Genomic DNA, 22,566 nt, shown 5'->3' on the forward strand with positions numbered 1-22,566 from the left:
CCTTATGAAATGATTATTAAAGTTCACATCTAGTTTAATTTTTTCATAAACCAAATAACCATGGAATCCAAATTTTAATTCTGTCCTTTCCAAATTTAACGTTCTATTTTTGTCCAGTCTAATCCAGTCTGTCAACCAATCAAGTGCACAAGCATAATAATACCATTTTAAATTAGGTAATGATTGTCCTCCTTTATCAGATGAGTCTTGTAAGACTTTCATTTTAACTCTGGGTTTTTTTTATTATTCCATATAAATTTTGAAATTTTCCAATAACCTTCTTAACAATTTTCCCCTCTGAATTATATACAATGGACAAAGCAATAGAATATGATGGAGAACATCTGGACCTGGATCACAGTGACATACACAACTCAAAAATGGGGTCTGCAAATATCTGCCCCAGGTCACATTTGAAGGATGTACAAACAAAAAGGCCTTCCTCAACACCAGCAATGAAAGGGCTTGAAAATAATCTGGAATCTTACCTTGCAGAGGGGGGTGATACGGAGCATCACTGGAGAACACACTCTAGGAGGAGTTGGATATGTCATTTGATGTTCTCTCTCTGCAAGGCAGACCCTAATAGATTCAACGCACTCCTTTTCGGTTATTAAAAGGAGAGGATCCAGATTTAAACCCACAGAAATTAGTTTACGATCATAAAATTTAGCCCAACTGGCATAGTAAACGTCAGATAGTAGGAACCATAAAAGACTGGATCTATTAGGCCTGAAATGTATCTTAAACCAAAACCTATAACTCATCAACAGGCTTCAGTTTCTAGAGCGTTCAATCCCAGTTCCACATAGAAAGTCAGATGGTGTACACATGAAGGTACAGATAATAGTCTCCTGAAAATTTGTGTCTGCAAATGTTCAATCTCCTTATTACAGGCTGGAATCCAGGTGAATATGCTGTAAAGTGATTGTGGTCTTAATTTGGTTTTGTAAATTTTTAAGGCTGCTAGAGTATCCTGGTTGTCTTTTTTATAATAAAAAGATTGCATAACCGCCAACGACATTTTCTCTGTTTGTATTACTTTATCTCTCTGTTTACTCCACTGCCAGTTAAAATGAAAAAGGACACCAAGGTAAACATACTTTTTGACCTGCTCAATTGTTTGATTACCAACCTTCCACATTCTTGATACAAATCTCTTAGAAAATACCAATATTTTGGACTTCTTGAAGTTTACCTGTAGGTGAAATTTGTTACAATATTCAGAGAATTTTTTCAAGGCTCTTACCATACCCACCTGAGATAGAGTAATAAAGTATCATTGGCATATCGGAGTACAAAAAGCAGGCGATTTCCCAGTGAAGGTGGGAGAATCTACTGTGGTCATAAAGGCAGGCAGATCAGCTACAAATAGATTAAACTGATGAGGAGCCAACAGGCAACACTAATTTATCAAATTAGGTAATTTATCAAAATTCAATCATCACTTATTTGGGATGGAAAGAAACAGGTCTAAATATGTGAATACAAGGAAAATCAAAACTGACAGATTTCTCCCATCTGTACCTTTAAATAGAGCATATTCATTGATGTACAACAGTTTGTGTAGCTGTACTGGACACATTTTTCAGCAGTTAAATGCTAGGAGATTATGATTCACCAACATAATTATCTTGCCCAAACATATGTAGATGAGATATGAGATGTTTCCTGAACTTGAAATCAATATCATGTCGTGAAATGTGTATAAAAAAATAAGATTTTTGCTGCCAAGAAGTCCATGCCACATCCATCTGGGTCATTCCTCCCTGCCCAGAAAATACACTTTTTTCCAGACAAGTGTTTGGCATCTAATGTATTTGTGGCTAGTTTTGTTTTTTACTTCCATGGTGCTTCTATTCCTCTTTTACCGGTATGCAATTTCTTTTTAATACTTATTTCTTTGTGTTTTGAAGAAGTGTGGTTTCCAATGTTTTAACTGTAACGCTATTGGGTGCTTTGTAGTTTATATTTTGTATATTTTTCTATTAGTTGTTTTAAGCATTATTGTGTATAAATATGATAAATAAAGAAGAAGAAGAAGGGTGACAAGGGTGCAACCCTTCAAGACAGTCTATTCCATCATCAAGCAGCTCTCACAATCAAGATGTGTTTCCTTGTTGTTAAGATGGAATCTCTTTTGTCATAGTAAATTCCTGGCATCAGAAAACAATTCCTAGCCTTTCCCAAAACATGCTTGTCCAACTCCAGGACAACTGTAACTATGGGGTTTCTATATGCCTTTTATTTGCATTTTTAAAGGAATTGCTACTAACATAATATTATTCCTTGACAGAACTAAAAGAAATTTATGAGCAGAGCTGCCTGTCCTGAGATAGTCAAGACTGCCAAGTATCAGGTGAGCCTGTAACCTGCTTGTCCCCATGGAAGCCTGTTACTGTAAGTGTATTTAGCAATGTAAAAGGAGGACGGATAAGATTATAAGATTAATGCATAAACTACCTATATTTATTCAAATAAAACCTCCTGTATATACAACTACATTTGCATTGCGCTCTTAGACACCCCCACTGAACTGTAGTCATGAGCGAGACAAACATGTCTGTCATCCTTAACTCTTCACTGGGGGAATATTGTCTTCTGCACAGTGTTCTTGTTCTTGTTCTTGTTATTTCTTATCCATCTTGTCCTATGGATTGAGGCAGGGAACAACATCCCATTAAAATACAACAACGTGAGACCAGTTAAAAAACACATAACACCAATTGAAAGACCATGGAAATACATATTTAAACTCTCAGTTCCTACTTTACAACTCATGATTTAAAATCTAACAAGAAAACAGCATTATGTTTGCAAACACCTATTGCAACAGTAACATCTAAAAAATTGAAACCTAAGTATTTTAGTAACCTGAATTTTACACTTGAGACCATATTTTAGAGGATTTTTTGGGCATCTCCATGGGCAAAATAAACTGACACACATTCCAGGTTAAGAATGCTAATGTTTTGGTTGTACTGATCCAGATACTTGAGCATCTTTCTGATACTGCTGCATAAGACTAAGCTATGGGAGTAACTTTCCTGGAAAATATTCTCTCCCTTCTCCTTGCCCTGTTTCAATGTGATGAGTGGCAGCCTCACTCTGATGCCAGCAGGGGTTCTTCACATGGATGGATGTGAAGTAAATATGAAGTAAATATCACAGGCCCTATTCCCACTACATAATAAACCAATTTGTAAACTTGTTTGAACTGGTTTAAATGGGCCTTGTTTGCCCTTGCGCCGAATCCCTGGCATGGTTTGTCAAGGGTGGCCAGTGATAGACCCATTTGAAGCATTTCTTCCAGATCTGCTAAATTCCCCATGTGTTTTTGCAATAAATTGATTCAGCACTTGTGTGAACAATTGCAGATTGGAATCAGTTCATGGGGCACAGTCACCCCTATTAGGGAACTCCATGTTGAATCGTTCCATCAATGTGAATGCGAAATGGATTAAACTGAAACAGGCAGGTAAATCAAAGGCTCAAATAGTGTGAACATCTATTCAGCACTAAATCGCATCATCGTTTTGACTCCAAAAATGATTTATTCTGTAGTGGGAATGAGGCCACATAAACTGCTTTTTCCTGAGCAGTAAATGTTGGGTTCTGTCCAAGGAAATCATGTGCGAATTTTTTTAAGAATAAGTTCTCCAAAAATTCATATCAGTGCAGGATATTTCTCATGAGAGTTTCCTGTCAGTTGAGATATATCTGATGGCTTTTTTCTTTAAAGTATTTTGGAACATTCTTTCCATCTCTAGATGCCAGGCTTCTAAAATTCCACTCAACAGTCTGAATCTTCTGACAAACTACTTTCCCCACAGACAATATTGAGCTCTGAAAAAGTAGTTTGCCATTGCCCCAAATAGTATCAACTTAACCTCATTCAGGGAAAACCACACCTTTAATCAAAGAAGGGAATGCAGGTGGGAATTTGTTGAAATTTAGGGAATTGAAAGAGTTTCATATCTATATTTATATACCTTTGATCTTTTGAGGAAACAGACAGATAGCTGACTCTTATCTTGGAAGATTCATGGAGTGATTGTAGTTGTTTCCAGTGAGGATTTAGTCTGTTCAAAATCCACATGTGGTAGTTTTTCATGGGAAACAGCCTTTTCAGTGCAGGAAAAGTCTTTTCTAAAAAGAGTACTTCACTGAAGTATCCTTTCTGTACAGAAAAGACTGTTTTATATGTAAAACAAACACATGTATGATTTGCACATTATACATCGCCTATAATATCCTTTTCTGCACAGGAACCAGCCTGTGATGACATTTCTTTGCCGAAAAGTCTTTTCCCTGCACAGAAATAGCTGTACTTGGTTAACTTTTTCCTTGCCATTTTCTGCACAGGAATGGCTGCATTCTGTGCAAAACACTCATTTGTGATTCTACACAGACAAAGGCGGGATACATACCGCCATTTAGTACGTATAGAATACGTACTAGGGTTAGGAAGGGGCGGTGCTTCCGCACCCCCCTAACCCTAGCACGTATCCTATACGTACAAGATGGCGGTGCCCCTTCCACATGGGCGCCGCCATCTTTGCGTATCGGACGCTGAGCGTCTGTACGCGTCGCGCCGCTTGTGACGTAGCGAGCGCGCCCCTGGCGCCTCGCTACGTCGCAAACGCGACGGTAAAAGAAGCTCCATTTTGGAGCTTCTTTTTCGGTCCGCGCGGGAGTCGGGCCGTCTGAAGGCTCCGGCTCCCCCGCGGACCTACTGGCGGCGGCGGCAGACCGCCGCAAAGCGGCGGTCTGTACCCCGCCAAAGAGAAGAAAATTAAGAAAGAATTACATCCCAAAAAAGAAGATATTCAGTCTCACCCAGCCCACAGGCCCAAGAATACAACCGTTAGCTATTTGTTTCATTATGGTTCAACATGATAGCAGAAATTGAGTCTAATGGTCTTCCTCTTTTTTTCTCTCTATATGCACATAGAAGAAGGTGCTTAGAAGAAAAGAATGAGATTCATGACCAATTATAGCATGGCATCTCTGGCCCCGTTGGATGATGGAGACTATTATATGCACAATGAAACTGGATTCCCACATGACAACAACTCAAATTATGGTTCCACCCCCCTCTGTTCTTCTTCAGAATGCAAAGTTATCAATAGCTTTGCTTTTCTGATCAGCTCTTTTGGACTTGTGGGGAATGGAACTGTCATCTGGCTTCTTGGCTTCTGCATGAAGAGGAATCCTTTTACAACATTCATCCTGAATTTGGCTGTTGCGGACTTTGGAGTCCTCATATACATAGTTATTGATTGTACTGTTTATATAATGCTTTTATTTTCAAACACAAATATAGGTTCTAGGTTGACAGAGCTGTTATCTATCAGCATCTTTTTCTTCTTGCAACTCACTGGCCAATTTCTACTAACAGCCATCAGCATTGACAGGTGTGTGTCTGTCCTGTTCCCAATTTGGCATAAATGCCACCGCCCGACCTTTCTGTCTACTAGTGTATGAGCCTTCCTATGGGTCCCTTCCTGTTTTGTCTAACACCCTACATTACTTTTATAACTAGTCTATATGAAATATTATTCATACTGCTTGCTGTGACTCTCTTGCTTTGTGTCCCACTCATGATTATCTCTTCCCTGGTCCTCTTCATCAAAGTCTGCTTTAAGTCACCAAAACATAAACGGGGGAAAGCCTTAACAGTCATCTTCCTTACTCTCATGTTCTTCATTATACTTGTTTTTCCAGTGTTTTCTTCTCTTCTTCTCACGTTTCTAGTTGACATAAAACTATATCAAAGAGTTTCTCATTACTCTTTCCTAGGTGCCGCCTTAAACAGCAGTGTTAACCCCTTCATTTATTTCCTGGTTGGGAGACAAAAGAGAGGCCAAAGAAGGGAGAAGATGAAAAATATCCTTCAAAGGCTTTTCAAGGAAGAGGAAGGGCATGGGGCAGATATGGACTCCCCAGTTTAAACTCTGTTATTCAATAACCCCAGATACCAACACTACGTATCTTGTGAGGTATCGTTTTCTAAGTACCAGAGTACCAAATTAAATTAATCAAGACAAAAGAAGTGAAGGAGCAATAGTCTATTTATTAGTTGCAATCTTGCAAGAAGGGATTTCCAAAGCAAGTAGCCACACCCCAAACTTGACTCCGGAAATTTTTAATCCCTCTTCCAGGCATCATTTCCCCACTTCTGTGACTTTATTGGTGAAATAATCAAAATATACAACAAATCCCAAACAACTAGAATGAATACCTTATCTCCGCCCCTGTTTATATTTTTCTATCTACTCAAATTAAAGAATTCCCTTATTGTCTTCTTTTGGTTTCACTGACTTGATCTTTGGCAATTAACTGGGGTCCAACCTGCCATCCTAACCAGTCATGGTTCCATTGAAATGTATGGCTGTTCTCCTAGCCCATTAGTTTATCCTTATCCAGAGCTAAGGATGGCACATATAGCATGTAGAGAATGTTTTTCTACCAAAAAATAACACCATTCTGTCTATTTTATGTCTTAATGAACAATTCTTTTTGTATAGAAAAATTTGTCCAATTCTCTACCCCTGGGGTTCATATAAAGTTGAAAAACTCTCCTTTCTATTTTCTATCTCTATTAACTAACTTTTTATATAGATTTCAGTAACTATACATACATGTGTGGCTAATTTCACATAGATATATATTTATGTGCAGGTATATATGTATGTATGTTTATACATGTTATTAACCATATACATAAGTATGCTACCAACTATGGTGTGGTACAGACCGCCATAAAGAGGTGTACTTGTGCCAATACTAGGGTTAGGGAGCGCACACCATCCGCACTCCCCCTAACCCTAGTACAAGACCATGCCAGCATCATGGTGGCCTCCCATCTACACAGGGGCCGTCATGACACCGGCGCCACCACTGAGAGCCCAAACGTGGTGCACAGGAAGTTGCATCATAGCAGCACCATTTCCTGGTTGCGGCACCACAACAAAGGAGCTGCTCTTCATTCCAGCACAGCCCCTTTCTCCCATGACTGTGTGTATTGGGGTGTCCTGGGGCATGAAGCCCCAAGGACACCCCTTTTCGGGACCACGGAGAAACAGTGAGGCTGCCCTGGCCTCAATTCAGCAAGAAAAGGAGCGGTCTGTACCACGCCTATATATATGTAGATATATGTCAGGAACCTTGGTGAGCTTCATTTTGTATTGTGGCAGCAACCTTTTATTTCCAGGCCTTAATTTTTGTGGTGCAGTCCTTGCAAGCTTGCAGAGGTATTGAGTTCTGCTATACTAATGGACACATTTTTCTTAATCTTAGCACTAAGGCACTACTTATTTGATATTAGGGAGGAGCAATATATTCAGTTTATTTTGAACAAAATTTACACTTTCAATGTGTCAGGAACAGGTTTTTCTCAATTTCATGTACATGAATGATTGGTTGCTGGGTTAACTATACCAAAATACTGCTGTTGGGGAAAGCATTATTACCCTTCTCCAGGACTGAATAGAAACCCAAATATTATATTTCTCTCTTGTCTGGAATTTTCAGTCATAAGAGGCCATTTTTACTCACCCAGAGTGGAGTGAGTAGGCCTCAGTGGAGTGGCCAAAAGGAAGAAGCTTCCATTGGACTGATTTTGCCACTTATACTGAAGAGCATGCTGAGCCTCCGTCAAATGTTTTAGTCATTCACTTTGGCAGGAATGACTGGGACTTACTCATGCATAAAATTCGCATTTTACAGGCTCTGCATCTTTTTCGTGGTATTCATGGATGACATTTTGTGTTTGGGGAGTGCACTGCACTTCTCTCTGCATGTTAGACATTTGCCTGAGTGGGAATGACTTGGGCTTGCTTAAAAAGCAAGACCCTCTGTTTACAGGCTCTGCATGACTTTTGTGGTAGTCATGGCAGATGGCCGCTTGTGTATCAGAAGTGCAGTTGGCCTCCTTGGTATATTCTGGTCATTCACCTCAGTGGAAATGACTTGAACTTCTTCAGGAGCAAGGCTCTACAGGCTTAGGATGTATCTTGGTATTCAAGGCAGATAGTGACATGCCCTGCCTCTAGGAACCTGAGATGGACTCTGGATCTAAGATATAGAGCTCTGATAGAGAGCTTGAAAGGCCAGAGGACATGCTAGGCCTGCAGCCACAAGAGAAGAGGATCCAGAAGCCAGAAGAACAGAGCCTTCAGCAACCACAGGAGCAGAATTTCCAGCAGCCACAAGCCCCAGAGGAAGAGTCAGACTTACCCATACCTACCCCATGGAGAGACATCAGGGCAGAGAAAGAAACAAACGCTTGTAGCATTTATATAGGAGGCATACAACAATTAGAGAGCACCTGCAAGACCTAGGTGGGCTATAAATAAGCAGATCCATGGTACAAGCATGTCTGACAACCAACCTTTACCTTGGGAAGCTACATTGGTGCTGTATTCTTGTTTGGTTTAAATCTTATTTGTCAGATAGATCTTTTGCAGGGGTCACAGGTGGTGAGACTTCGTTCTCTGTTGCCCTATCTCTTGGAGTTGCTCAAGGCTCTGTTTTGGGTCCCCTACTGTTCTCTCTTTACACATTGTCCCTAGGAAACTTTTCAGCTCTTTTGGTTTTTCCTATCATCTTCATGGCGATGACACTCAGCTGTATCTTTCCTCCCCTGACCTTTGTCCAAGTCTTGAACTGCTAATTTCATCTTGTCTTACAGCTGTCTCTCAGTGGATGCATCATCGGCGTTTGAAGTTCAACATGTCCAAGGCAGAGCTTTTTGTCTTTCCACCTAAGTCCTCCCTTCAATACTCCTTTTCTGTTTCTGTCGACAACACCTCTATTCAACCAGTCCAGGAAGCCCACAGTCTCGGTTTCACTTTTGATTCCTCTCTGTCTTTTATCCCCCACATCCAGGCCACAGCCAAAGCCTGTAGAGTCTTTCTGTACAACATTGCCAAAATCCGGCCATTTCTCTCAACTTCCACTGCCAAGACTCTGGTCTATGATCTGGTGGTCTCCTGTCTAGATTACTTCAACCTTCTTCTGGCAGGTCTTCCTTTCTCTCATCTTCATCCTTTAATTTCCATTTAGCATTCAGCAGCATGCATCATGACCTTGGCTCTCCACTGCCCCATACTGGATTCGTCCCTTCTCACTTGCTGCCCCTATCTTATATCATTACCTACTGTTTTATATATATTTTGCAGATTGTACATCATTGGCAGGTTTCATTTTTATTGATTTGATCATTTGTATGTACAGTACTTTGTACATTTACAGCACTATAAAAATAAACTATAACAATAACAATAACAATAAATGGCCTCTACAGATCCTTGCTCTTTTCCAGGTTCAATGTAAATAGGTTATAGGTGTAATAAAGTGACCTCTATTTAACCCATTTTTGTGTGTGTGTCTGGTCTCATTATGTAACCAATGAAGAGAATTATCTTCCCAAATCCATGGTATTCAGTGGTCAGCTCCCAAAAATATGACTTTGAATGTCTCTGTTTTTTCCATATCAGTATAGAAGTGGGGTAAAAATCTCTTTTGTCTGAGGTCTTCATCTGTAAAACATGATCTTCACCTTGCTGTGAATAACTGTACCTATTCCATTTGTTAAGTACAGATGGGTGAAAAATTCATTTCTTCTCTGTCCCTTATGAATTTATCAAAATTTGTTCTTCAGTTATTTGGGATGGAAAGAAACTGAGGCCCAAAAATGTGAATACAAGAGAAAGCAAAATTGTAACTTCAAACAATGTGTGTATGTTAATGTGCAATGATTTGTGTAGCTCTATTGGACACATGATTTCTGTGGTTAAATGCTAGGAGATTATGATTCATCAACACAATTATCTTGCCTAAACATATGTATATGAGATATGAGATATTTCCTGAGCTAGAAAACAATATTGTGTAATGAAATGTGAATAAAAAGTAACATTTCACAGAGACGTCTGACAGGGAGATCATGCCATTTACATCTGAATCATTGCTCCACTGCCTAGAAAATATACTTTCTGTGCAGACAGGCCATTGGCATCTAATGTATTTGTGGCTAGTCTTCGTTTATAATTCAAGGTGTTAAGGAAAAAGCAACATGGGATATACAGTGAATGAAATAAAACTTGTATGTGAGAGTCAGGATGACTCAGCAGAAGCAATTAGGAGCCACACAGGTGTAGAAGGTAATGCAATTAGCAAGTCCTAAATGCCAAGGACAGAAATGCAAAGTGGATAATTGAACACACCTGAGAATTGTTAAATGGTCAAGGCTGAGATGATGAAATCATTAATTCTGGGTAGTAGTAGTGGGTAGTATTGGAGTAGTGAGGAGTTGTATTGGATAGTTTTGGAGCTGTATATAGTAGAATAAAGTAGATCTTTTATATAAGACTACTGAGTTGTCTGGTGTCTTGAGAGAAGAGACAAGAGCCAGCTGGATCCTGAAGAAGTGGGAAGACTTCTGTGGAAGCAAGAGTGAGAAGGCTTGGAGAGTTTGTCAGGGTCTTCAGCCTATTCTCTGTAACTCTGCTGCTTTAGAGCAAAGCTTTAACCACTGACCAAAACTGGTCAGCGCCGGTGCGTAACAAGGTGGTGAGTTCGAGCCAGAGGTGAAGAGCTACAACTCCCATCATCCCTGACACAAGGGGTGCATTTATTCCCTTTTTACTGGTATGTAATTACATTTAATATTCATTTCTTGTGGGTTTTTTTTTTTAATTTTGGGTTCCGGTGTTTTAACTGTAATGCTATTAGGTGCTTTGTATTTTATATTTTGTATATTTTGTATTTGTTGTTAGCTGTCTTAAGCATTATTGCATGTAAATATGAGAAATAAAGGAGAAGAATTACAAGGGTTTGCCACCATTCAAGACAGTCTATTCCACCATCAAACAGATCTTAAAATCAAGATGTTTTTCCTAATGTTTAGGTGGAATCACTTTGGTCATACTGAATTCCTAATGAGTCAGAGAACAATTCTTAGCCTTTCCCAAAACATGCACTCCTGCTTCCCTGACTGAAATGCTCCCTTAGGAGTTGGATATAACTGCCAGGCTTCAAACAACTGTTTCTATGGGTTTCTATATACCTTTATCTTTCATTTTTAAAGAAATTGCCAGTAACATACTATTATTTCTTGACAGAACTGAAAGAAATTTGTGAGCAGAGCTACCTGTCCTGAAGGAATCAAGACTGCCAAATATCAGATGTATACATAACCTGTTGTTTATCTATGAAACACATTACAATAAGTGTATTTAATGATGCAAAGTGAAGGATGAATAAGGTCAGCACATAAACTAATTATGTTTATTCTAGATTCTACATTTGTATGGGGATGTTGGATATCTACTCTGAGGGTTAGTCATGAGAGGGACAAGAATTTCTGTTGTGCTTGATTATCCCCACTGTTTGAAAATTGCCTTCTGCAAGGATGATGATGCTGATGCTGATGATTTCCCAGCCTTTCCTGGATTGACGAAGGGAATAACAACAGATTAAAATACAATATAACACCAGTTTTAAAAAACCAGTTAAAAGAGCATGTAAATACATATTACAAGCAATTCGTTTCTACTTTAAAATTCTTGTTTTAAACTCTCACAACTGCATCATGCTTGCAAACACCTACTGCAATGATGACATCTAAAAGTTGATACCTAAGTATTTTAAGAACCTGAAGTTCACAGTCGAGATCATATTTTGAAGGAAGGTTTTAGCTCCCTGTGGGCACTATCAGCTGACATACATCCCTGCTTAAAAACGCAAATGTTTTGGTTTTCTGCTTTAAAATTCATGATTTAAATGCTCACAGGACATCAGCATGTTGCTTACAAACATCTTCTGTGAATAATAATAGCTAAAATTTGATTTATTTAAATAAATACCTATGTATTTTAGGAAGCTGAATTTCACAGTCGAGGTGATATTTGTGGAGGGAGATTTTTTGGTCACTGTAAGTTAACACACATCTGAGGCTAAGAATGCAAATGTTTAGGGTGGCACTTGGATCCAAAGATCCAAGAGCATCTTTCTGATATTGCTGCATAATCATAGAATCCTCCTAATGTTGAGGTGGAATCTCTTTTCTGGAAGCTTGCATCCATTGCTCTGGGTCCTGTTCTCTAGAGCAGCAGAAAACACCTTGCTCCCTCCTCAATACGACATCCCTTCAAGTATTTAAACAGGGCTATCATATCACCCCTTAACCTTCTCTTCTCCAGGCTATAAACATCCCCAGCTCCCTACGTTGTTCCTCATAGGGCATGGTTTCCAGACCCTTCGCCATTTTAGTCACCTTCCTTTGGACACGCTCTAGTTTCTCAACATCCTTTTTAAATTGTGGTGCCCAGAACTGGACACAGTATTCAGGTGGGGCCTGACCAGAGCAGAATAAACAAAAGATTATTATTCTATCATTTCACACTCCTATTTGCCATTGGCATCAACTTAAATTCAATCTGGGGAAAACCATACATTCACTTTATGGTGGTAATGCAGGTAGGAATTTGATGAAATATAGGGAAACGGAGAGACTTTCATACCCATAGTTTTTATAGTTTTAATCTTATAGAGAAACGGAAAAATGCCTGACTCTTATCCTGGAAGATCCATGACATGCTAGTTAAAGGTAAATGGCTGATAAGCAAAAACAGGACTGGAAGATCAGGCATAAAAAAGGAAAGCAACAGAGAAATGGCTCTGGAAGCAGAACAGCATTAGGGAGAGTTGCTCCATATTCCATGAAAATCTGTGATGTCATCAGGCACCATAGAAGAAAATTTCTGATTGGTCCTAAGAAATGAAAAGGATATTAGAAATATTTGAAAAATAATTGAAAAAACTGCTTTTTTTTAGTGTCGAGAAGCCTAACAATAAGAATCTAGACTGATTGTAACATTGTCCATTCAGGTTTTATTCTGTACAAAATTCAGCTATGATTGTTTTGTGTGGAAAACAGGCTTTTTCTCTCCAGTCTTTTCTGTGACAAATTCTGCACAGAGGTATCACTTTCTGTACAAAAGCATCTGTTTTCAAAGTAAAACAAACAAATGGATGACTTGTACATATTAATGCCCAATAACAGCCTTTTCTGCACAGGAAACAGACTTTTGTGTGCAGAAAATGATATTTCTTTGCAGAAAAGGATGCTCTCTGAAGAAAAAACCCTGTAGTTTATAACTTTTTCCTTTTCATGTTCTGCACAAAACACTCATGTGTGGTTTTACACAAAGTCCCAAATTGTAAATAGCCTTTGTGGTTTTCAAAGACTTTGTCACAATGAGGAGGAATTTATTAGATTTCCTTATTCCTTCCTTTGAGAAAAAAAATTAAAAAGAATTACATCCTGACAAAGAAGATACTCAGACTCACCCAGTGCATAGGGCCAACAAAGAAATCTTTAGCTGTTTGTTTCATTATGATTAGCATGATAACAAGGCCTGAGTCTTACTGTCTTCCTCTTTTATTTTATTTTTCCTGCTTAGAATGAACATACAAGAAGTTGTCCAGAACCAAAGCCTAAGTCTCATGATGAATTATAGTGTCACCTATCTTCCCCCTTTGAATGATGAAAAGGAATACGAGATATACTTGCTTTATGAGTACACCTCTCTCTGTTCTTCTTCAGAATGCAAAGTTATCAGGAGCTTTATTTCGCTTATCTCCACTTTTGGACTTGTGGGGAATGGGATTGTCATCTGGCTTCTTGGCTTCCACATTAAGAGGAATCCTTTCACAACATTCATCCTGAATTTGGCTGTTGCTGACTTTGGGGTTCTCATATACATGGTTATTGAATGTATTGTTTATATAATGCTTTTATTTTCTAACAGAAATGCAGTTTCAGGTTTTTATTCCAGGTGGGCAGAACTATTATCAGTCAGCATTTTTCTCTTCTTGCACTTCACTGGCCAATTTCTACTGACAGCCATCAGCATTGACAGGTGTGTCTCTGTCCTCTTCCCAATTTGGCATAAATGCCACCGCCCGACCTTTCTGTCTACTACTGTTTGTGCCATTCTATGGGTCACTTCCTTCCTGTTTTGTCTAACACCCTACATTGCCATTCTAACTAAAATATATGGACTAATATACATAAAGTTTGCTGTGCCTCCCTTGCTTTGCCTCCCACTCATGGTTATCTCTTCTCTGATCCTCTTCATCAAAGTCTGCTTTAAGTCACCAAAGCATAAACGGGGGAAGGCCTTAACTGCCATTTCACTTACTCTGCTCTTCTTCTTTATATTTGTTATTCCAGTGATTGCTTGTCTTTTCATCTCCAGTTTCATAATTCGCCATTTAAAATATCACAGTATAACTCAGTACTCTTTCCTGGGTGCATCTCTAAACAGCAGTGTTAACACCTTCATTTATTTCCTGGTTGGAAGACAAAAGAGAGGCCAAAGAAGGGAGAGGTTGAAAAATATCCTTCAAAGGCTTTTCAAGGAGGAGGAGGAAGGGAATGGGGCAGATATGGATTCCCCAGTTTAAACACCATTATTCAGAAACCAATACAAAAATAATCTGTACCTGGACGTGTGAGGCGAATGGCTCTGTGCAGAAACAATATGCATTTGATGGCTGCCATGGATAGAGAGCAGATGTAGTTTCCTGTGGTACTGCAGAGCCAGACACCATTTAAGGCTTCCAGATTCATTGTAAATTAAATAGGTTATAGATCAAATAAAGTGGCCTTTATTCAACCTAAATTTCTGTGTCTGGTCTCATTTTTCCATGGTTGGTAATCAGTTGAGAGGATTGTCTTCCCACAAACAAGGGATTGAATATTAAGCTCTTAAAATATGACTATGAATGTATGAGTATTTATGTATATTAGTACTAAAGTAGTTCAGCCAACTCCTTTTTTCCTTGAGGTATTCTTCACCTGTAATATATGTATGATGTCCATATAGAACATGGTCTTCATCACGCTGTGAATAACTAGCAGTTAAATTTGGTAAGTACAGATGACTGAAAATTTCATTTATTGTCTGTTCCTCAGTAATTTATCAAAATTCAATCATCACTTATTTGGGATAGAAAGAAACTGAAGCCTAAAAGTGTGATACAAGCGAAAAGTGTCATACAGGTGTGACAGATTTCTCTCATCTGTAACTTCAAATAGTCCATATTCATTGATGTGAAACGATTTGTATAGTTCTACTGGACACATGTTTCTAGCAGTTAAATGCTAGCCGATTGTGATCCGTCAACAGAATTATCTTGCCCAAGCATATGTAGATGAGATATGACATGTTTCCTGTACTTGAAATCAATATCATGTCATGAAATGTGCATTAAAAAAATAAGATTTCTCAGAGGCTGCTGTCAAGGAGATCATGCCACATCTGTCTGTGTCATTCCTCCACTGTCCAGAAAATACACTTTTATCCAGGCAGGCCTTTGGCATCTAACGTATTTGTGGAAGTTTTTACTTCCATGGTGCTACTATTCATCTTTTACTGGTATGTCATTACATCTTAATATTTATTTCTTTTTGTGTATACTTTAAGTGTGGTTTACAATGTTTTAACTGTAATGCTATTGGATGCTTTGATTCTTATATTTTGTACATTTTTTCTGTTAATTTTCTTAAGCACTATTGTGTATAAATACACAAATAAAGATGAAGAAGGATGACAAGGGTCTGCAACCTTTCAAGACAATCTATTCCATCATCGAACAGTTCTTACAATTAAGATTGTTTTTACCTGATGGTTAGTTTGGAATCTTTTTTGTTGCACTAAATTCCTGATGTCAGAAAACAATTCCTAGCCTTCCCTGAAACATGCTTGCCCAACCCCAAAACAACTGTATCTATGGGGTTTCCATAAGCCTTTAACTTTTCTTTTTAAAGGAGCTACCATTAACATATTATTATTCCTTGGCAGAACTAAAAGTTATGCATGAGCAGAGCTGGCTCTTCTCAGGGAATCAAGTCAGCCAAGTGTCAGATGAAACTGTAACCTGCTTTTCCCCTCCAGGGCCCATTACTGTAAGTGTATTTAGCAATGTGAAGGTAGGATGGATAAGATTAATGCATAAGATACCTATGTTTATTCTATACACAGCTACATTTCCTTGGGCTCTTGAACATCTCAATTGAACTCTAGTCATGAGAGGGTCAAGAATTGCTGTTGAGCTTGATAACTCCTCACTGGAGGAAAATTTGGTGTTTCACAGATGGTGATGATGATGATGAATTCTTACCCATAGTTTCCTATGGACTGAGGCTGGAAACCACAACAGATTAAAATATAACAACATACAACCTGTTAAAAACACAACACACCATTTGAAAGACCATAGAAATACATATTAAAAATAATCAGTTCCTACTTTGAAACTCATGATTTAAACTGTCACAAGACAACAGTACTATGCTTGCAGACACTATTGAAACAATAACATCTAAGAGGTTGAAAGATTCACAAAGCTGAATTTCACAGTCGAGATCATATTTTGGAGGGAGCATTTTAGCAATCTAGGGGAACAATAAGCTGAAATACATTCCAGGCTAAGAATGCTTTATGTGGTACTGACCCAGATACTTGAGCAATTTTCTAATGTTGTTGAAAAAAAGCTGTCAGGAAACCACCATGAAGCCACCCAGCTGTTTACCCAGTGGAAGCTTTTTGGCACTCTGATGGCATGGCATTTAGATACTGCATGCCACTGGAGTGCCAAAAAGCCATTGCGGCAGCAGAAAGGGTAGGTTTTTTCCTCCACAAAAAGGAATGGCATGTTGCCACTTCTTTTTGCACCAGAAAAATGCCTGATTGGCACCGCGACATGTGGTTGCCACAGCCCTGATCTAGGGATCAAAAGGCCAGTGTAACGCCACTCCTTTGAGGTGGTCTGTTTCACCCTGAAGTAGAATCACAGAATCATAGAGTTGGAAAAGACCACAAGGGCCATCCAGTCCAACCCCTGCCATGCAGGAACTCTCAATCAAAGCATACCCAACAAATGGCCATCCATCCTCTGTTTAAAGACCTCCAAGGAAGGAGATTCCAAAGTAACTTTGCTGGAAAATGTTCTCTCCTTTCTCCTTGTCCTATTTCAATGTAAGCAGTGACAGCCTGATTCAGAAGTCAGCAGGGATGTAATTCTTCACTAATTTTAAGCATATGTTCTGCAAACATTCTCATCAATACAGGGCTCTCCTCATTAGAGTTTCCTAAAAGTTGAGAATCATATGAAGTTGTTGTTGTTGCTGAATATTTTTTAATATCCTTTCTATCCCCAAATTGCACGCTTCTCAAGTTGCACTCAACAGATTTAACCTTTTGGCAAACTACTACCTCAACAGGCAATACTGAACCTCCAAAGAGTAACTTGTCATTGCCTCCAGTAAGATCAATTCAGTCATATCTTCACTCTGAGGTGGGAATGTGCATAGGAATTTGGTGAAAGTTAGGGAAACTGAGAGACTTTCATATTCATAGTATATATAATTTGGACATCAGGAAATAAAGAATTGAAGTTTCATCTGGCTGTTAAGGGTGCCATCTTATAGGGGAGCAGACAGATATTGGACTTCTATCTTGGAAGATCCATTACATGTTAGCCAAAGATAAAAGGTGGATAGACAAAAGCAGGACTAGAAGATCAGACCTTAAACAACCATGGAAACGTCTCCCCAGTTTAGGGAAAGTAGCTCCACATTTTGACCATATCTGCAAAGTCATTAGACTCTTTAGAAGGCGACTTCTGATTCTTCTTATAAAATCAAAAGAAAGTAAGACAGATCTCTTCCAGTGAGCTTACCCACCTGACTCTGTATAAGAGCTTTATTAAATGAACTGCTCCACTTCCTTGATTATGATTGGCCCATTACAGACGGGCACCCTAGTACATGCTCGGCACGTACTAGGGTTAGAAAGGGGCATCCTTTCCAGATGCCCCTAACCCTAGTACACGCCGAGCGCATACAAAATGGCGGCACCCATTCTAGATGGGTGCCGTCATCTTGACATAGCGGATGCTTAGCGTCCGCACGTCGTGGCGCAGTAATGATGTCACGAGTGCGCCCCTGGTGCCTTGCAACATCTTTACCGTGCCGCAAGAAGAAGCTGTATTTTGCAGCTTCTTTTTTGCAGCGGGGATGAGTCATGCGGTTTGGCTGCTGGGGCTCCTCTGCGCCGCAAATAACGGCGCGGGAAGCCCGCCCTTTTCAGGCAGTCTGTAAAATGCCATTGTTATGCTGCTGTGATCCCTATGCAATTTTAGTATTTTATTGACTGTATTTTTTATTTTGCATTTGTATTTATTTTACTGGATGTAATCCTGCCTTGATCTGCAGGGAGAGGCCAGAAATATAAATAAATTATTTATTTATTTATGTGTTTGTTTGTTTGTTTATTTATTTATTTATTTATTATATAAGTAAGGGTGGAATAAATATTTGACAATATCTGGAAAACAGTTGAGAAACATGTTTTTCATTTTTTTTCAGAAGCCTGAAAAAGAAGAATCCTGGACTGATCATATATTTACAATTGGTATTTATCCTGTGAAAATTCCAAATGGGGTTGTTTTGCAAACATAGCAGCCTTTTCTTTAAAGGAATCTGTCTCTTTTGCACAGACGTTTGTGCAGAAATATATATTCTTTATAGAAAAGGCTGTTTCCTGTGCAGAAAGTACTGTTTTCTATCTAAAATGAACTCATGTTCTTTTTGCTTATAATAAATCCCCAATAAAAACATTCTGTACACAGGAAACAACTTTTTATGTGCAGAAAATTATATTTTTGGGCAGAAAAGCCTGTGCTTGGTAACTTATTCTTCACAGAATTTGTATGTGATTGAATTACACTGAAAGCAGTCATTTTTGTGCAGGAAACAGCTTTTTCTTTTTCCTTTTTCTAAATAGAAAAATACTATTTTCTGAGCAAAACACTCATGTGTGATTTTACATAGAGAAAGTCCAGAAGTGCAAATAGGTTTTGTGGTGATCATCATCATTATGCTTTATTTTTATAGTGCTGTAGATTTACACAGCGCTGTACATACAAACAATAAAATGGATAAAGTAAACCTGTCCAATCTAAGAAATAATAGCATAATACAAATAAATAATACATAACAATACAGAAAAGGGTACAATAAATAATAATAATAATAATAATAATAATAATAATAATAATAATATGTTTTATTTATAGACCGCTATTCCGCGATGATCATAGCGGTGTACAGTAAAATCGTAATACAATACAAAATACAGTTAAAGGAGGGAGAAGTCTCGTCCTTCAGGCAGTCCAAGATGTTGCTGGGTCTGCCTGATGGCTCCCTCTGAGGCCGAGATGACAGTTGAGGAGGGAGGGGCCTCTTCCTTCAGGCAGTCCAAGATGTTGCTGTGTCTGCCTGATCGCTCCCTCTGAGGCCGAGATGACAGTTGAGGAGGGAGGGGCCTCTTCCTTCAGGCAGTCCCCGATGTTGCTGGGTCTGCCTGATCGCTCCCTCTGAGGCCGAGATGACAGTTGAGGAGGGAGGGGCCTCTTCCTTCAGGCAGTCCCCGATGTTGCTGGGTCTGCCTGATCGCTCCCTCTGAGGCCGAGATGACAGTTGAGGAGGGAGGGGCCTCTTCCTTCAGGCAGTCCAAGATGTTGCTGGGTCTGCCTGATGGCTCCCTCTGAGGCCGAGATGACAGTTGAGGAGGGAGGGGCCTCTTCCTTCAGGCAGTCCAAGATGTTGCTGGGTCTGCCTGATGGCTCCCTCTGAGGCTGAGATGACAGTTGAGGAGGGAGGGGCCTCTTCCTTCAGGCAGTCCAAGATGTTGCTGGGTCTGCCTGATGGCTCCCTCTGAGGCCGAGATGACAGTTGAGGAGGGAGGGGCCTCTTCCTTCAGGCAGTCCAAGATGTTGCTGGGTCTGCCTGATGGCTCCCTCTGAGGCCGAGATGACAGTTGAGGAGGGAGGGGCCTCTTCCTTCAGGCAGTCCCTGATGTTGCTGGGTCTGCCTGATGGCTCCCTCTGAGGCCGAGATGACAGTTGAGGAGGGAGGGGCCTCTTCCTTCAGGCAGTCCCTGATGTTGCTGGGTCTGCCTGATGGCTCCCTCTGAGGCCGAGATGACAGTTGAGGAGGGAGGGGCCTCTTCAAGTAAAGTAAAGCAGGCAACAAATTAAAAACGTCAAATAACAAATAATAGTCACACAATGCCTGAGAACGCTTCTCTGAACAGGATGGTCTTCAACTCAGTTTTGAAACTGGTTAAAGAAGTGCTGCTAATGGGGAAGTAGATTCCAGGAGTACAGGGCAGCAAGTGAAAAGGAACGAATCCAGGATGGGACAGTGAAAATCCTAGGCTGGGATAGCAGACCTTGACTACTAGAATGGGGGGCATGGGTGAGAAGGTGAGGAGAAATAAGGTCTGACAAATAAGGAGGGGACAGCCCATGGAGGGCTTTAAAAGTCAACAACAGGAGCTTATACTGAATAGGGAAAGGGAGGGGGAGCCAGTGAAGGGATGACAACAAAAGAGAGATATGGTTGGAGCGGTGGATGGATGTGATAATGCATGCAGCTGAATGCTGGACAGAAATTAAAGGACGGAGGTGTGAAAGAGGAAGCCCAGCCAGGAGGACGTTACAGTAATCCAGTCATGAGATCACTAGGGCATGGACCAGGATCTTGGCAGTAGAGGCAGAGAGATATGGTCGGATTTTGGCAATATTGTATAAAAAGAATCTACATGCCTTATATCAAATACTTTCTCACAGTGCTGAGAAAATTACTAAAGTTACTAATTCCTTCCTTTGAGAAAAAAAATGAATAAAGAATTGTGTCCCTTAATGGAAGATATTCAGACTCACTCAGTCCACAGGACCAAGGATGCTACCTTTCTCTATTTATTTCATTATGGTTCAACATGGTCTCAGAAACCAAGTCAAATAACCTTTTTTCTTCTCTTACTTAGCAAGAATATAGAAGAAGGTGCCCAGAACATAATAATGAGATTTATGACCAATTATAGCATGACATCTCTGCCCCCTTTGGAAGATGGAGAATACTCTACAGACAATGAAACTGGATCCAATATTGACTATAGCTCATATTATAATTTCTTCTTCCTCTGTATTTGTGAAGAATGCAAAGTTATCCGAAGCTTTTCTTTTCTTATCTCTACTTTTGGACTTGTGGGGAATGGGATTGTCATCTGGCTTCTTGGCTTCCATATGAAGGGGAATCCTTTTACAACATTCATCCTGAATTTGTCTGTTGCTGACTTTGGGGTCCTCATATACATAGTTATTGATTGTACTGTTTATATAATGCTTTTATTTTCAAACACAAATATAGTGTAAGACGAATGCGTGAGTTCTGACTTAAACCCAGAGCTGAAGAACCGAAGAACCAAGGAACTGTGCTTTAAACATAGCTAAAGGACCAAACAAGATGGTTCCGCGCAGAGCATTGATGTGACGAAGGCATTTGGCAACCGAGGCGAGGAAAGTCTGAAAACTTGGAAGCTGAAGCGGGGTGCCGTCCAGGTGTGACGAACCATGACCGGGAAGAACCTTACCTCCTGAGTCGCCATGATGAGGAACTGACAGGACAATGGAGAACTTTGAACAGAACGAGTTGTTTTGAACATGGACTGATCTGAACAACCTGTCTGTCCTCCCAAAAGAGGAAGTTGAGTAATGGGCTGTAATATTGCAAGACTTCAGCAGCCAAGAGCCAGAGAGAAGAAAAAGTATAAAGACCCTGGACTTTCATCTCCATTTTGTTGGCACCATCCGCGGCAACGGTGTCATCCCCAGCCTTCGAGAACAACTGATCAATGTTCGGCGGAAGGAAAGTGTGTGTGAGTATTGTATGAATGTGTGAGTGAAAGAGCTCTTGATAATCAATGTTTGTGTTACTTGTGTGATTCAATAAATGTTACATGCATGGTGTTTAAAACCAAATTTGGTGTCTCAATGTCTTTCTCAGCCTTGCTGTGAATAGGTCCACGGAGGGAGAGGTTTTCATTACACGCTCTCAGGATAAACAGGTTGCCCTTACAATCTTGGGCATAACAACAGATCCTAGTACAGAATATTCGTTGACAGAGATGTTACCTATCAGCATATTTCTCTTCTTTCACCTCATTGGCCAATTTCTACTGACAGCTCTTAGCATTGACAGGTGTGTGTCTCTCCTCTTCCCAATTTGGCATAGATGCCACCGCCCAACCCAGGGGTAGGCAACCTGCGGCCCGCGGGCCGGATGCGGCCCGGCAAGGCCTTGGGACCGGCCCCAGCCCAGTCCTGCCGCCGATTGCCGCCGGGGCCTTTGGGGGGCAATTGTCTATAGAAGCCTCAGAAACATGCATTTATATTAACATTTTTTTTAAAATTAGCAATTTTTTTTCGCATGTCCTCCATTTTTTAAAAAAAGCGTCTTCCATTTGAAAATTTTGTCCTACATTTGTCCTGGTTTATTTATATATTTAATTTTTTAAAAAATTATTTAATTATTTAGTTTTTGGCTTCGGCCCTCCAGTTGTCTGAGGGACAGCAACCCGGCCCCCGGCTCAAAAAGATTGCCTACCCCTGGCCCAACCTATTTGTCTACTACTGTTTGTGCCA

General features: G+C 39.9%; 2 protein-coding genes across 2 annotated transcripts; both read left to right on the forward strand.

Annotated features, from left to right (window-relative positions):
- Positions 1-5,001: 5,001 nt before the first annotated feature.
- LOC149317680 (mas-related G protein-coupled receptor member H-like) lies at positions 5,002-5,954 on the forward strand. Its single transcript, XM_089518404.1, is given in 2 exon segments — positions 5,002-5,502; positions 5,505-5,954. Coding segments are annotated over 2 exon segments (951 nt in total).
- A 4,019-nt stretch (positions 5,955-9,973) lies between these two features.
- LOC149317681 (proto-oncogene Mas-like) lies at positions 9,974-14,614 on the forward strand. The gene is made up of 4 exons (XM_089518964.1): positions 9,974-10,062; positions 10,632-10,656; positions 11,130-11,272; positions 13,473-14,614. The coding sequence occupies exon 4, from the start codon at positions 13,474-13,476 to the stop codon at positions 14,476-14,478; it is 1,005 nt and encodes a 334-aa protein (XP_089375090.1). The 5' UTR covers positions 9,974-10,062; positions 10,632-10,656; positions 11,130-11,272; position 13,473; the 3' UTR covers positions 14,479-14,614.
- The last annotated feature ends 7,952 nt before the right edge of the window (positions 14,615-22,566 follow it).

Source organism: Sceloporus occidentalis, unplaced genomic scaffold (assembly GCF_023333645.1).
Source record: "Sceloporus occidentalis isolate IW3139 unplaced genomic scaffold, rSceOcc1.0.p SCAF_3, whole genome shotgun sequence".
Classification (NCBI taxonomy): domain Eukaryota; kingdom Metazoa; phylum Chordata; class Lepidosauria; order Squamata; family Phrynosomatidae; genus Sceloporus; species Sceloporus occidentalis.

Coding starts and splice junctions, on each gene's coding strand:
- LOC149317681 (XM_089518964.1), top strand. CDS start 13,474: ATGAACATACAAGAAGTTGTCCAGAACCAAAGCCTAAGTCTCATGATG.